General features: G+C 46.3%; 2 protein-coding genes and 2 long non-coding RNA genes across 4 annotated transcripts; all 4 read left to right on the plus strand.

Annotated features, from left to right (window-relative positions):
- Positions 1–325: 325 nt before the first annotated feature.
- On the plus strand, positions 326–1,087 carry LOC136196884 (demethylmenaquinone methyltransferase-like). The gene has a single exon (XM_065986547.1). It carries the CDS (start codon positions 326–328, stop codon positions 1,085–1,087), a length of 762 nt encoding a protein of 253 aa, XP_065842619.1.
- Positions 1,088–7,287: 6,200 nt separating this feature from the next.
- On the plus strand, positions 7,288–8,028 carry LOC136196885 (tubulointerstitial nephritis antigen-like). Its single transcript, XM_065986548.1, has 5 exons — positions 7,288–7,465; positions 7,518–7,554; positions 7,608–7,764; positions 7,813–7,957; positions 7,999–8,028. Exons 1-5 carry the CDS (start codon positions 7,298–7,300, stop codon positions 8,026–8,028), a joined length of 537 nt encoding a protein of 178 aa, XP_065842620.1. The 5' UTR covers positions 7,288–7,297.
- Positions 8,029–8,055: 27 nt separating this feature from the next.
- Positions 8,056–8,620, plus strand: LOC136196614 (uncharacterized). The gene is made up of 4 exons (XR_010672279.1): positions 8,056–8,177; positions 8,237–8,267; positions 8,323–8,362; positions 8,418–8,620. It is a non-coding gene; the product is annotated as an uncharacterized lncRNA (long non-coding RNA).
- Positions 8,621–11,581: 2,961 nt separating this feature from the next.
- LOC136196488 (uncharacterized) lies at positions 11,582–12,648 on the plus strand. Its single transcript, XR_010672215.1, has 3 exons — positions 11,582–12,113; positions 12,170–12,311; positions 12,377–12,648. It is a non-coding gene; the product is annotated as an uncharacterized lncRNA (long non-coding RNA).
- The last annotated feature ends 307 nt before the right edge of the window (positions 12,649–12,955 follow it).

Genomic DNA, 12,955 nt, shown 5'->3' on the forward strand with positions numbered 1-12,955 from the left:
GAAAGTTTCGAAGAATCGATAGCAGCCAGAATCACAAAAGTGCAACAACGACGTGGACCTCGGGGAGGAGTCGAGGTCGATGAGGGCGGGGTCGACCGAGTGATATGCAAACAAAGGCGGCCGTGATTGAACGTGCCGATGTATACTAATTAAGGAAGAAGTCTATGACGTCGGTCGGGGTCGAACGCGTGATAATGCACACAACGGCGGCCGTGATTGAACGCGTCGACGTACCCTAAGGGCGAGGTCGACGAGGGCGGAGACGACGTCATTTAAGCGCATAACCATGCGCCTTTGACCAGACCCTTACTCGCGAGCGAACGATATGGCTGCCTACGACAAAGCCTCCGACTATTTGCAGGCATCCAAAGACTCCACAAAGTTTCTTGACACTTTAAAGCCTCAGTGCGGTGATCGTTCTCTTGATTTCGGTTGCGGAACGGGCAAAGTGACCCTTAAATTGGCCGAACGAATAGGACCAACAGGTTTTCTAGTCGCGGTCGATCCCAGCGAGGAGCGTATCTGCGAAGCAAGAAAGCGCTTTCAGAACAGAGGCAACGTGCAAATCATTCGTGGATATATAGACGATGCTGAAGAATTTGCGCCTTATGACATCATCCTCGCCAACTTCGTTCTCCACTGGATTCCGGAAAAAGAGCAAGGGAACACGCTACAAACGATCTTCAAGTTTCTAAAGCCAGGAGGGCGACTTGGCTTAACAACGGTAAACAAAGAGTCGTCGGGTTTCCTTCACGACCTATCAGAAAGACAATACGGAAACTCATACGATGCCTTTCTGTCTGCTGCTGGCTGGACATTCCGTTCTCTTCAAAACTGGAAACCGCTCCTAGAGAGAGCGGGCTTCGACATCGTCCATAGCGTTGAAGAATTAAGGCGGTACCCTTTCCCTAATTACCGTGCACTTATCAAGTGGTGGGAGGCAACGTCTGATGGCCCTTTTAGCGCAACTAAAGCGGAAGAAGATCTCGTCAAAAACGAGAGTATCCTAGACAACTACGGGTGGAGCAAGAATGGGCCAGTGTCTAGCAACTGCGTCCACATTGACATTGTGGCTAGAAAGGCTTGACTGAATTAGGGTAACTTCATGGCGGTCCTTTTTTGTTTTCCAACCCTTTTAGAGACTATGATTTTTATTTATTGCACGCTCAGTAACTAAGGTTTTCATTTATCGGACGTTTAGATATTAGGTTACTCTTGATCAATTCAACTCTTTTTTTCGGTAAAATCTAAACAAGACCACATACCAGCAAAGGATCAGGTAAAGTTCGACGCATACTTTTGGAACAGTTTACGAAGACGACAGGGGTATGCTGGAGGACGGAATTAGGAAGGGACTAAATTAATTAGCTATAATTTGGTAAACGCCAACAGTGGACGCACGCAAACCGCTATGAGAATCACAAAGGAGTTGGAACAGTGATGTTCGCCAGTTCCTTATTCTCTGAATCGATGCCGCGAATTTTTGTGGGGTTATATTTGCGTCATGCGATCAAAGGGATTGCATCAGGACTAAGACTTTCCTTTTAGACCCAAGATGCATTGTAGCTCTTGGCTATAGACCATGCTGGCGAACGGAAGTTTCTGCGTAGCGTCGATCTCTAGGTCCTTCATCACGCACTCTTCGAATATGTGCTGCGTAGGGATGGCCTATCGCTTCATGTGTGCTAGAGCCTTAGTCTAAATGGCTATCAAAATATTTATTAAGCCTCAACGAAAGCATAACCAATGCGCTGTCGTGACGCGGTCACATCTCGCCTCGATTCGGAGACCACCTAGCTGGCGAATAATAACAGAAGCCTTTCCATTATGCGTTACCTTGACGGGAATTCTTTTGCCGTAGAAGCTACCATACGCTGACAGGATCTAAATTAAGAATGCGCTTCTCTCGCCTACCAAGGTCAAGCTAGATAAGCCAACCTTTACCTCCCAGTATGTAAATAGCATTCTGCGGGTTTCCTTTTTAATTGGCACGCCCAAACGGCATCTCTAAAATGGAAGGACACACATATGGCCCATGCATGCATGATATCTATCATTGTATGATCAAATATTGGCGGAGATCCTACCTGTGACATCGAAGTCACAGTTGCGGCGTGTAGCGACACCGGATTTACCCAATCAAGTTTACCTAATCATTTCGGTCATGCTAATTCCGCGGAGGCTGCTCTTAATTTCATTCTCCCAGCTCAAAAGCATCGTTTCGAGGACCTGTGTCGCCGGACTTCGCTGTGTTCCTTTGTTTACTGTTCTTTCCTGAATGCCGCGTTAACAACGCCACCGGAGAAGACGTAGTGCGATATCCCTGTCGAGATTTCTGCGAGCGCATGCATGTCGAAGACTCGAATGTTCCAACGAACCTGAAATTTTCGCCAGGTCTTCTGGCTCGTTTTCCTTGTGGGATGCGAAAAACCCGATGGCATGCTACGATCCACGTCATTTAATCGTCATCAACGAAGTTGACGTACAAACAGCAGTCAGTAACGACCTTCAAGCTGTCGAACTCTGGGATTACGGCATTGGATCTACACCACTGAATCAATTTGTTTTTGTTACGGGGAGCAAAACCGGTGTCGCTGAAGCTATTGTTGATTTAGGTGGACGCACGACGAGCAAGGATGGCTATTACGTTTTAGGCAAACGTCAATCTGTCTTCGATGTAGATTTAGTGATTTCAGAATTGTCGACTAGGAACTAACGATGTTGCGATTTACAGAGGCAACATTTCAGAGTAACAATTCATACTTATATGATAACGGGTAGTTCTGTTGTGCTGCAGCTTTGATCAACCTTTTACGTTGACGTCAGAAAATGTTGTGGATGCAGTCGTCTATCACACTCAAACTGGAATAACCAGCCACTCTCTTATTGCTACTTACTATCCAGGGCAGGAGTCTTTGTTTGAGCAATCATTTCCGGAATTCTCGATTAGTCGGTTTATCAACTAAAGACTACTAACTTAGTCTGCCTACATTCTTGTTGATGCTACGCCAGGAACGTCAAACGCCTGCGCCGAGGGACTAACTATCTCTACTGCTAAAGAAATCAATATCGATCGCTGTTGTGCCAATGCTTCTGTTTTCTGCGCCTTTAAGTAAGAACCAAATGGTTTTCAAAATACGCTAAAAACATCTTACAGCATAGCAGAACAGAGCACTAATGACGACGGTTACTGCCAAAGTCGCAATTTGTGAAGAGATCATAAGTCTCCTACTTTCCTTAGTGCGACCAACTTGTATTATTTTCTCTTTCTGTCTGTCTGTCTGTCTGTCTGTCTGTCTGTCTGTCTGTCTGTCTGTCTGTCTGTCTGTCTGTCTTTGTATTTCGCCTGCTAGTAGAGAGTGCTTTGTGTCTGATGTCTGCCAATAAAAACGTTTTGACGTAAAACCTGCTGATTGTCATCGCAATTCGTCGGTAAATGTCTACATATTGAAAGATAGAGAGGATATTATTAAGACACATAGATGACTTTTTGCAGCCATATAGCTGTGTCCCGCTTCAATGGCGCTCATGCTGATGCTGATAATGGTAGTGGTGATGCTGCTGGAACGTTCTTTGCCTTGAAAGGCTGGAGGAACAGAGTGTGGTGGAAGAGGAGGAGTAGGAGGAGGATACCTAAACCTGTGAGGAAAATAGAAACCTGCAAAACATTAACCTGTGAAAAAAGCATGTAAATAAAAACCTGCGAAAAAGGCAACCTCTGAAAAAATTAGAACACGCGGAAGAAATGAAAACCTGCAAAAAAAGAAACATACTAAACCACCCTAAAAAAAAAGGAACTTGGTAACAAAAAACTAGAGTACCTTATAAATCCATTGAACTAAAATAAGCCTATGTACTAATCAACCTAGATTACATGAAAATCCACTGAATAGTGGTCTAAATCACGTGGCGGCTGCTAGCTAAGCACGTGAAGAGGAAAGGAGCTACAAGCCTACTACAAGCAGCCACCAACTAAACCTTAGTGCATAGGGAGAGGACCCGTGCAAACTAACGTAGTAATGCAAACAGAGCACGTGAGGGAGGAAGTGCCATTATTGCATTAAACCCATTTGTTGTCCCCCGCTACACTCTCTTCAACGTACACAATTGGGCTATGTGCACTGCAACGACCACCAGCCCTCAATCGCGGACCCCAACCCGCCCTCGATTAGACTTTTTGAAATCAGACCTACTGGTTAGTCTGTCGGGAATTTTCTATGCCTGCGAGCGTGGGCAGTGGCATCGTAGGCATTCGGCGCCGTGTACGTCACAGGGAGCCCCGCCCCTTAAGTGCACGCCTACACCAAGTGGGGCCCCAATGGGTGACCTGATCGTCGCGCTGACACGGGGCATTCTTCTGCCTTTCCTCTTAGCTGCTCTTTTGTCGAGGAACTAAAGAAAATGAAGAAGGGAATGAAATGAAGCAGCGCGCCGCGATGACGAAAACTGAACGGAAAACGTGCGATTACCTAAAGGCGTGTTTGAATCGGCGCTGCTTTAGCTACGAAGAAGTCGGTGCGATGAGCGTGCATCGAGCTGCGTCTTCTGAAAGTGTGGATACTACGGGACTAGACTAGTCGTTGTCACGTGATTAACTTTAATAGTGGATAGGGCTTGTGCACAGTGACGTCAGAGCCGACGTCACGGCTTTTTGGTTGGGCATTTACGGCATTACGTCTTAGTAAAGATTTTTGCGACCTGGACTGTTCCTCAAAGTCGAGAATATAAGTGAGGCCCCTTTTGAGGGTTGGGTACAAATCTGGCGACGAGCCGCTGTAAACATCGCTCGAACGTATACCGGAACCCGTATACCTTTAACGACAACGAGACACACCTCTATCCTTAGCTAGAGTCGTCGGAGAAGAGCATTCGATGAACGACGGAGGAACGTCGAGCTTCGATAGAGCGTTCATTCGGCTATTGCGCCAAGGAGACCAACTAGAACGCGTAGATTGCAGCGTCTGAGAGTAAGCAGTCCTACTATAGTGAAGTTTTATATATCGCTTCGCTAGCTATCGAATTTCGCTTACAAGACAGCGCCAGAGATCGTTTCTAATCTGATTAGAACACGATACACGCTTTTGATATCGTTCGAGCGAGGCCCGTGCCCAGGAGAATGCGATCAAACGTCCGTGTTCGTAAAGCATCCGGGTAACTGACAATGTAGAAAGGCCTTCAACCTTTTTGACTGAAAGGTGTTCGGGACGCCTTTCAGCGACGGTGGACTCGCTTTCCAAAGTACTTTTCTCAGCGCTAGCTTCTTTAAGGAAAAGTGAGGCTCCCTAAGCGAACTCACCATCAGTTCTTCCACGGATACTAGAAGAAGGGGATTGGAAACGCTAGCGCGTTAGCGTATGAACCATGCGCCAGATGCGTGCCACGGGCACGCCCACTCACTCACGGCCGTGTCACCTGCCGAGTAGGCTTTCTCTCTCTCAGAGGACGTCCTCCGGAAGATCGATGATTGTATAAACAGACAGGGATTAAATAGATTGCCTGTATCGTAGAGTTTTTTGCTTCCTCCAGCCTAGGCTTGCTAGAAAATCGACGATTATATCATAATATCTGCTCACCCCAACGTTGTCGTCCAACTGTCGCTCCCAGCTTCGCCGCTAGTGCAGGAATCGTGCGGAATCCACTAGAACGGTCAGTCAGGCATGCAACTGCGTGGTTTGCAACGATCGTTTCTCCTTCCGCTTTCCAATAGAGTCATTTTTCTCGCGTAACGTCGCGATACTTTGTCGAATTTTCACCGATTTCAACGGTAGCCAACAATGATATTTTTTGTCAATATGTAAACCTTATGCATTGTAGTGTGCAACTGAGCCAAAGTGACTATGCCTCGCAAAAGAACAAACCTTGCACGACGGCCCAAAAACTACAAGCGATTGCGGCGGACAGACCACAACAGGCGCTTGGGATCGATCGAAGACCCTCGAAAAATGCTGTGAGACGTTGCATTTTCAATATGTATCGTTAAACACAGTTCTTTAGGCTGAAGAAGTTTGACCAGACTCAAAGTTCGTCTGAATGTCCTCCGGAAGCAGACGAGTCATTGAAGAAATCGATCACTTTGCCCAGCGCCGAATGGTTGATTGTTGGCGACAAGGATTCAGCCACGAAAAAAGACTTCAGAAAGCGCTTCGGTAGCGACGATAGCTGACGTATCCGGGAATCGAGAAACACGTGACCGTGGCACGCATCTAACTCGCGTTTCCAATCCCCTTCTTCTAGTATCCGTGGTTCTTCGCATTTCATAATAGAAGGAAAGGCTGATTTGCGGAAGTCGATCGTTCTCTCTGAAAGTACTACGATGGCCTACACTGAGACGTCGCAGTCAGTGAGTCTCGGTCGTTCCCTATCGCGCAAAAGCCAAATTGACCCGTTCATATATAGAGGCCTGGCTCTTCTCTATCGTCGGTCGAAATTCTCTTTTCCAACGAGCGAAAATAAGGTTAGAAGCGTGCCTCGTTGTGGTGGCTAGAGTTGTGAAACAAAGCAGAAGCTGTCGCGGCTTGCAGTCATGCATCACAATGCTTAGAGACTGCACATACCACAGACAATACCCTTGGGTGCTTTTGCATTATAGGAACTAGATCTGTCGCTGACTTCGTTGTTGTCTGAGTCGAAACAAAGTCGTTTGCAGATTCTAGGAAGGCAGCTATTCCCCCCCCCCCCCCCTCGGTGCGGGCCGTTTACTGAGGTCATGGTAAAAAACAACCTTCGGGCATCTTTCACATCGATACCAGTCGCTTCCAGTTAAAAGCGGTCAGACATTTGCAAGCGACAACAATCGATTGTCTTTGACTCTGTTGATTGTTGAAGTGATTCTGTGGCCATTTGCGGGCCCAGACTTAGCTCGTGACATCGCGTAGATCGTCTCCGAATCAGCCTTTGCATGCGTTTCGTCCGCGTCAGCAGCTCTTCAAAGATCAACATATCATATACAACTGCAATGATCAAAGGGACCGCACGCAAGGAGCCCATTAGGCGTCAACTCCTGTCTCCTCCTCCCAGAGTCCACATATAAGGCGAGCTTTCTTCAGGTGTATATATAGACAGACGCTGTTTCTTCCTAAAGCGATGTTCGCCTTCATCGTTTTGGCTTTTGCTTTGGTCCACGTACCCTCGTCTCTCGCTCTCACCGACCTCGATTCACCTCTCATCACCCAGGAGCTCATCGACGCAGTAAACAACAACCCCGACGCAAAGTATACAGCTCCAAGTGCAACGTTGAACCTAACCCAACTTCTGCTTTCCTAGATGGACTGCAGGTTTTAGCAAACGATTCCGAAACATGACCGTTGGCGAGAGTCGTGCAATGGTTGGCTTTTCGCCTGATTCTCAGCTTCGCGCCCAACTCCAGTCCTCGCCTCCACGCAATCCTTGGGAGCCTCCCATTCCCTTTCTCTTCCGCCGCCTGCGTTTGAAAGGGCCCGGTCGCATTCATACTCCTCGCGATCAGGTAAGTGAAATATGTGCATATGCTATGCAGATTAGACGAGTTTGTTTTGAAGGGTAAATGCGCCTCCTCTTGGGCATATACTGCGACATGTATGCATGTGTTGAAATGCGCCTCGATATCTCTTCTATGTATTGCATTTCAGCTGTTATTGCCGATCGAATAGCAATCCATACGAACTTTCTGCTTAATGACAATATTTCACCTCAGCAGCTCATTTCCTGCGACTACTATCCTAATCAAAACGGATGCAAAGCTGGAGATCCACTCAGTGCATTTCAAAACTACTTGAAAAACATCGGGTAAATGATCCTTTCTCGGATTCTTTTCCAAGCTGAAGCATTATTAAGATGCCTCTCTGAGACCTGCTATCCGTCTACAAGCAATATAAACGGAATCAGAGGCACCCGCCTGTCAGGCAACTACGGCCGATGTCCGAACCCGAACGCTCAATTTTTGAAATACCGAAGCAAAGGCGGTAACAATGTCTACGGCGTAATCACAGAAAGTTTCAATGTTATTATTGTGTTTAGTAGGCGCTCCTAATTGTTCTGTTTCCTATTTAGAGCGACGCTGCTGAATACGAGGTTTATTTTTACGGGCCTATTGGAGCCGGAATAAAAGTCTACCAAGACTTGTACGCTTACTATGGAGTAGGAGTGTACAAACACGTCTCGGGCCAGTTTGTTGGTTTGCATTCTGTCAGAATTATCGGGTAAACTTGGGATTTTATAAAATGTCCTATAAATGCTGCTAAATGCTTTTATTTTTTAGCTGGGGGAGAGAAAACAACGAGGATTATTGGGTAAATCTATATTGTTATATCTAATGCTGCTCTCAAATTTAAATTTTTTTTGAAGCTCGTTTCAAATTCGTGGGAAACGAATTGGGGATACGATGGTCTTTTTGGCGCTATTTTAATTCTATAATTTTTTTAGTGAGTTTATTTACGTAGGTTATTTCAAAATCAAAAAAGGAACAAATGAGTGTGAAATTGAAAGCAACTTCATGTCAGTTTTTTGAAGTTCTAACTTCCAAATGTTTTCCAAAACGCGCATGTCTTGCCTGATGTCGTTCTCGTCTGTGCCAGTGGCGTGTTGTTTTTTTTTTCTTTGGGTCGCTCATGTCTTTGGCGCGTGAATTCTTTCAAGAATTATGTTTCAGGTCTTCCTTCGCGAAACGCCATCAGTAACGTTCTGTCTATATGCTGTACCTGTACCTACGTGGCCTTTGTCGTTGAATACACAAGAACGAACGCACAAACTGTGCTCTTATGTTGGAGATTAGAGAGAATCGTTGCCAAGGAAAAAGCGTTGGGCCATGTGAACATTGTGCCAGAGACGTCAAGATGATTGAGTCTCTTCAAGCTATTGCACACATGATCGCCAAGGACACGTGATGTCACTGACGTGAAACTGACGTCGAGATGACGGAGACTAGAAAAGTCCCGTAGATTTTCAAATCCAATGTCTCCTCGAACGAAACTCGCCGAGAAAGAAACCAAAGAGTCTTTGCACGATTGAGAGAGCGCGCGTACGAATGGTACAGACATTTTGCCGAAGCAGAGACTGAACGATAAGTCGATGTCGACCACGTGATGCTGATCGACCACGTGATGCTGATTGGCCAATAGGGACAGAATTTTCGTTTCGTTCTCGTCAATCGATCGAAGACACGCCAGTTTCAATCGCGTTATCTTCGATTCCATCAGCATCACTAAAACGTTTGAGGTCAGCTTCCCTTTCGTCGACAAATCGTCGATTATCTCATCAACCATCTCAAAGGGGAGTTTTGTCGGCAAAGACGCGAGGATGGTCTCCGCAGTCGACGGCAAAGGAAACCGGGGCACAATTGCTGGGTCTGAAAGCGTGTAGTCGGTCCGACAGAGACGAGTTCGGCAGAGTTCGGCCAGACTGTGCGCCCATATATAAGCTTTAGTACTGCAGCTCGATTCTCACGTGATCGCTCAAGCGCAATCGTTCCGACTCAACGAGCTCAGCTCAGAGCTATACAGGCTAAGGATAGACTCGCAACTGTTCTTCAATTGCCCTCAAGTGCTTATTCGATGTCTGGTACGGTCTGACTTACGTCCATGCCCTTTCTGTCTTCGCCTGTTACTAAGACCAAGCCAAGCCATGTGGTTACACTATGAATCTCTCTCTAACTACTTTTCTTGCTACCAGCCAGCCTTTGCCTTGCTATAGTTGGAATTTTTTCACAAACTGGCCTTTTGCTGATCTAACACGGCAGAATCCTTAGTCACGCCCCTCTTTCTTGCTTCCTGGCAGATTAGGTCGAATAGGCTGCTTTGCTTCTGTATAAATGACGTGTTTCTTGGTACTCGATTTTATCACTTTCTTTCATTGATTATTGATCAATGACGTCAGAAAGAATTCCATGAATGTGGAAAACCTTTCTTATCACCTTGGACTAATGGGTGGCTAATATAATCTGTCATTATGGTTCTCATTTTTTAAAAAAATTTCTTATTTGATTAACATGATTAATTAACTAATTCATTTCAAACGTTTCTGAGTGGGAATTTCGCCCGAGAGGTCCAACCCTATGGGAGCAGATTCAAGTCATACTTAAGAACTACCCTCGTGGGCATATTCTAAAGGTACTGTGCGGGAATGTGTTGCGTTTTCGACGTCATCTTCTGAGCAGGAGCTAATTCAAAATGCAGACGACGCTGGCGCTACCGAAGTGCAGTTTCTTCTCGATGCGAGGCCAGATGCATATGGCAGGGAAACTCTGATCAACCCGGAATTAGCTCGATTTCAAGGGCCGGCGCTTTACGCACAGAACAACGCTGTTTTTAAGGACAGCGACTGGGAAAGTATACAAACTCTTCGCTGAAGCGTGAAGAAGAAAGATCGCATGAAAGTGGGTCGTTTTGGGATTGGCTTTAATTCTGTTTATCACCTAACAGGTAGTAGGACTTGACGAAGGCTTAAATTATTTTGAACGCTTTTCTAGATCTTCCCAGTGTTGTGAGTGACAAGAAAATTGCCTTCTTTGACCCTCAAGAGAAGTGTTTCCAAGAAGGAGGTTCAAGGCACATTTTTTCAGCTTCAACAACATACCCCAATCAGTTTGCTCCGTACAACGTGCTTGGCTGCAGCATGGCAGATTCATCATACGAGGCAACCCTTTTCCGGTTTCCGTTGAGAAACGACGTTGACGCATCCGATCTAAGCAAAAAACGTCTCTCCGGAAGATATTCGAACCACGGTGTTTAAGCCTTTCAAAGCAGACGCTCATCTCGTTCCTCTTTTCCTCAAATGCGTTGAATCGATCAAGCTCTTTGACTGGCGACCAGAAAGTGAGTCGCCTGTAGAGGTGTTCAGCGTCTTTATAAATGAAGAGACTCGGCAATCTGTTCGTGATGCGAGGTCACGGATTAACGTTCGTGTTGAAAACGCCGATGTTTTGGCCGAAGAAGCTTTTGAAGCAGTTGTGACCTGTGGAGACGAATTCCAAGTTCTCTCTAATCAGAAATGGATAATTGCTCACTGCATCTCAATGGAGGATTCGGACCTCTTGAAACTCAGTAAAGAGCTACATCATGTGCCATGGATTGGCCTTGCACTCCCAATCTACAGTGGACCAATAACTCCATCTACGATCAATCCTCTGATACGGAATTTACGGTCAGTTCTCGCAACACTCAGCGGCTTACGGTGTATGCAAAGCGTAATTGGTGGGGGCCGTTGGAAAGCTCTTGGTCTCTATCGCACCGACTAAATGTTCCTTTATCGGTGAACATTACGCCCGTATTATTAAAAGATCCGCAGTTAGGGACTTCTTGTAAGTGATTTGTGATGAGGTATTCTCTGATCATCAGATTCTTTTCCAGATTGCGCTTCCGGTTGGAAAGGATACGACTGCGACTGTCATTTGTACGTTGGTGGAGCACTTACTTGGCCGGCAGCAAATGACTACTGCAAGGTACGTGTTACGTTACCTACGTTTGTACATCGTTCGATCAAAGACGCGATACGTTTCTAGTCATTAGGAGGGTGGCTAGCTACAGCCGGATTTACTTCATCGGTTGAGTTCTTCCGAGACATGTCTTCCGTCTCGCCTTCCAGTAAACTGCGCCAACCAGATATATGGCTAGGACTCCGAAATAGCAGCGACGGTTGGCGGAACAGTCAAGATGAAGCACTGTTTGATGGACTTTATCCGAAGTGGAAGTCGGATGCGATGAAAGGTGCATCCGGCTGTTTGATGATCGGTGCCGACGGCTGGGAAGCAGTGCCGTGCTCTCGTCGTCTTCCTTTTGTCAGCTCGCAAAGCGGATCTAGGCGGCCATTCCTGCCTGATTTTAGTCACAATCTGCTTTCAGTGAATAGAGACGACGTTGTCAACGGACAAATTCTGGGATTATTATCCTTCGAAAACAGGACCGTCAATGGAACGTATTCGATGACTGTTTTGAACACGTCCGAAGCAATCTTTTCTCCGTCGATTGGTCTAGATGCCACGTCTGGCTCAATCATCGTTGCTAATGCGTCGCTGCTCCAGCATTATGCGCACAATCGCCTGGTTTTTGTCATTCGCGGGAGTCTTTCTTCTATTTCCAACTGCACGGCTGCGAAAGCGGTCTTGTTGCAACTACTCGGCTCTCCCAAGAGTATACGTAGTGGTACGTTTATTCCTTTAGAGGCGTACGAAGGGTTTGACGTTTGGTCGCACTTCTAGGAGGCTCTGTCGTCGGCCGAGTCGTCGGAGGTTCAATTGCTGGCGTTGCTGTTGTTATTTTGGCCTGTATTCTAATTGTTAGCGTTGTCAAGAGAAAACGCAGACGTGAGCGGGCCTCTATGCTATATACCTCTTTGCAAAAGTAACGATAACCTATAACCCGCGGTCATTGCACGTATTTTATTTTTTTCGTATATATACATGTAGGTCAGGTAGCTCCGAAGACGTGTCTACTACAAGCGATAGCGTCGTCCTAACAAATGCGGACGAAACTGACGAGGAAGAAGATGTTGGCCTGGCAAATGAGTCGGTCGACGATAAGAGCGCTTTGTGAGGCCTCCGCGAGCGTAGATGATGCCTTGTTACCGCTGCAGTAGACCTAGCTGCGCCGCTGGGCAAACATATGTTGCAATATGCTGTGCTAGTCCTAGACGTTGCGCTGTGTTGAATTTGAGAAGGAGCCCGAGAGTGTGTGGTAATTCTATTCGCTTTCCTTGTGTAGCCCGTGAATTGTCTGATATTGTATCAACCTGAAACGAAATAAAAATAAAAATGAATTTTTGATGGTATGCACGTCACAGAGCTTTAGTAGAATTCAACACTGTTCTGTTCTGCGCTCGTCCCTAGCTCGGTTTCTCTTTGACACATGAGACCGCGTCTTCGCCCATCATAAGGGCGCTCGAAGACGTTCATGTACATGTAAGGGTAGTCACTAGTGCGCGGATGTAGGGAATCTCCAGCCTTATTCGGGCAACCGTTCAACAAAAGCTCAACCTTTTGACTGAA

The sequence above is a fragment of the Oscarella lobularis genome, chromosome 16 (genome assembly GCF_947507565.1).
Source record: "Oscarella lobularis chromosome 16, ooOscLobu1.1, whole genome shotgun sequence".
Lineage (NCBI taxonomy): Eukaryota > Metazoa > Porifera > Homoscleromorpha > Homosclerophorida > Oscarellidae > Oscarella > Oscarella lobularis.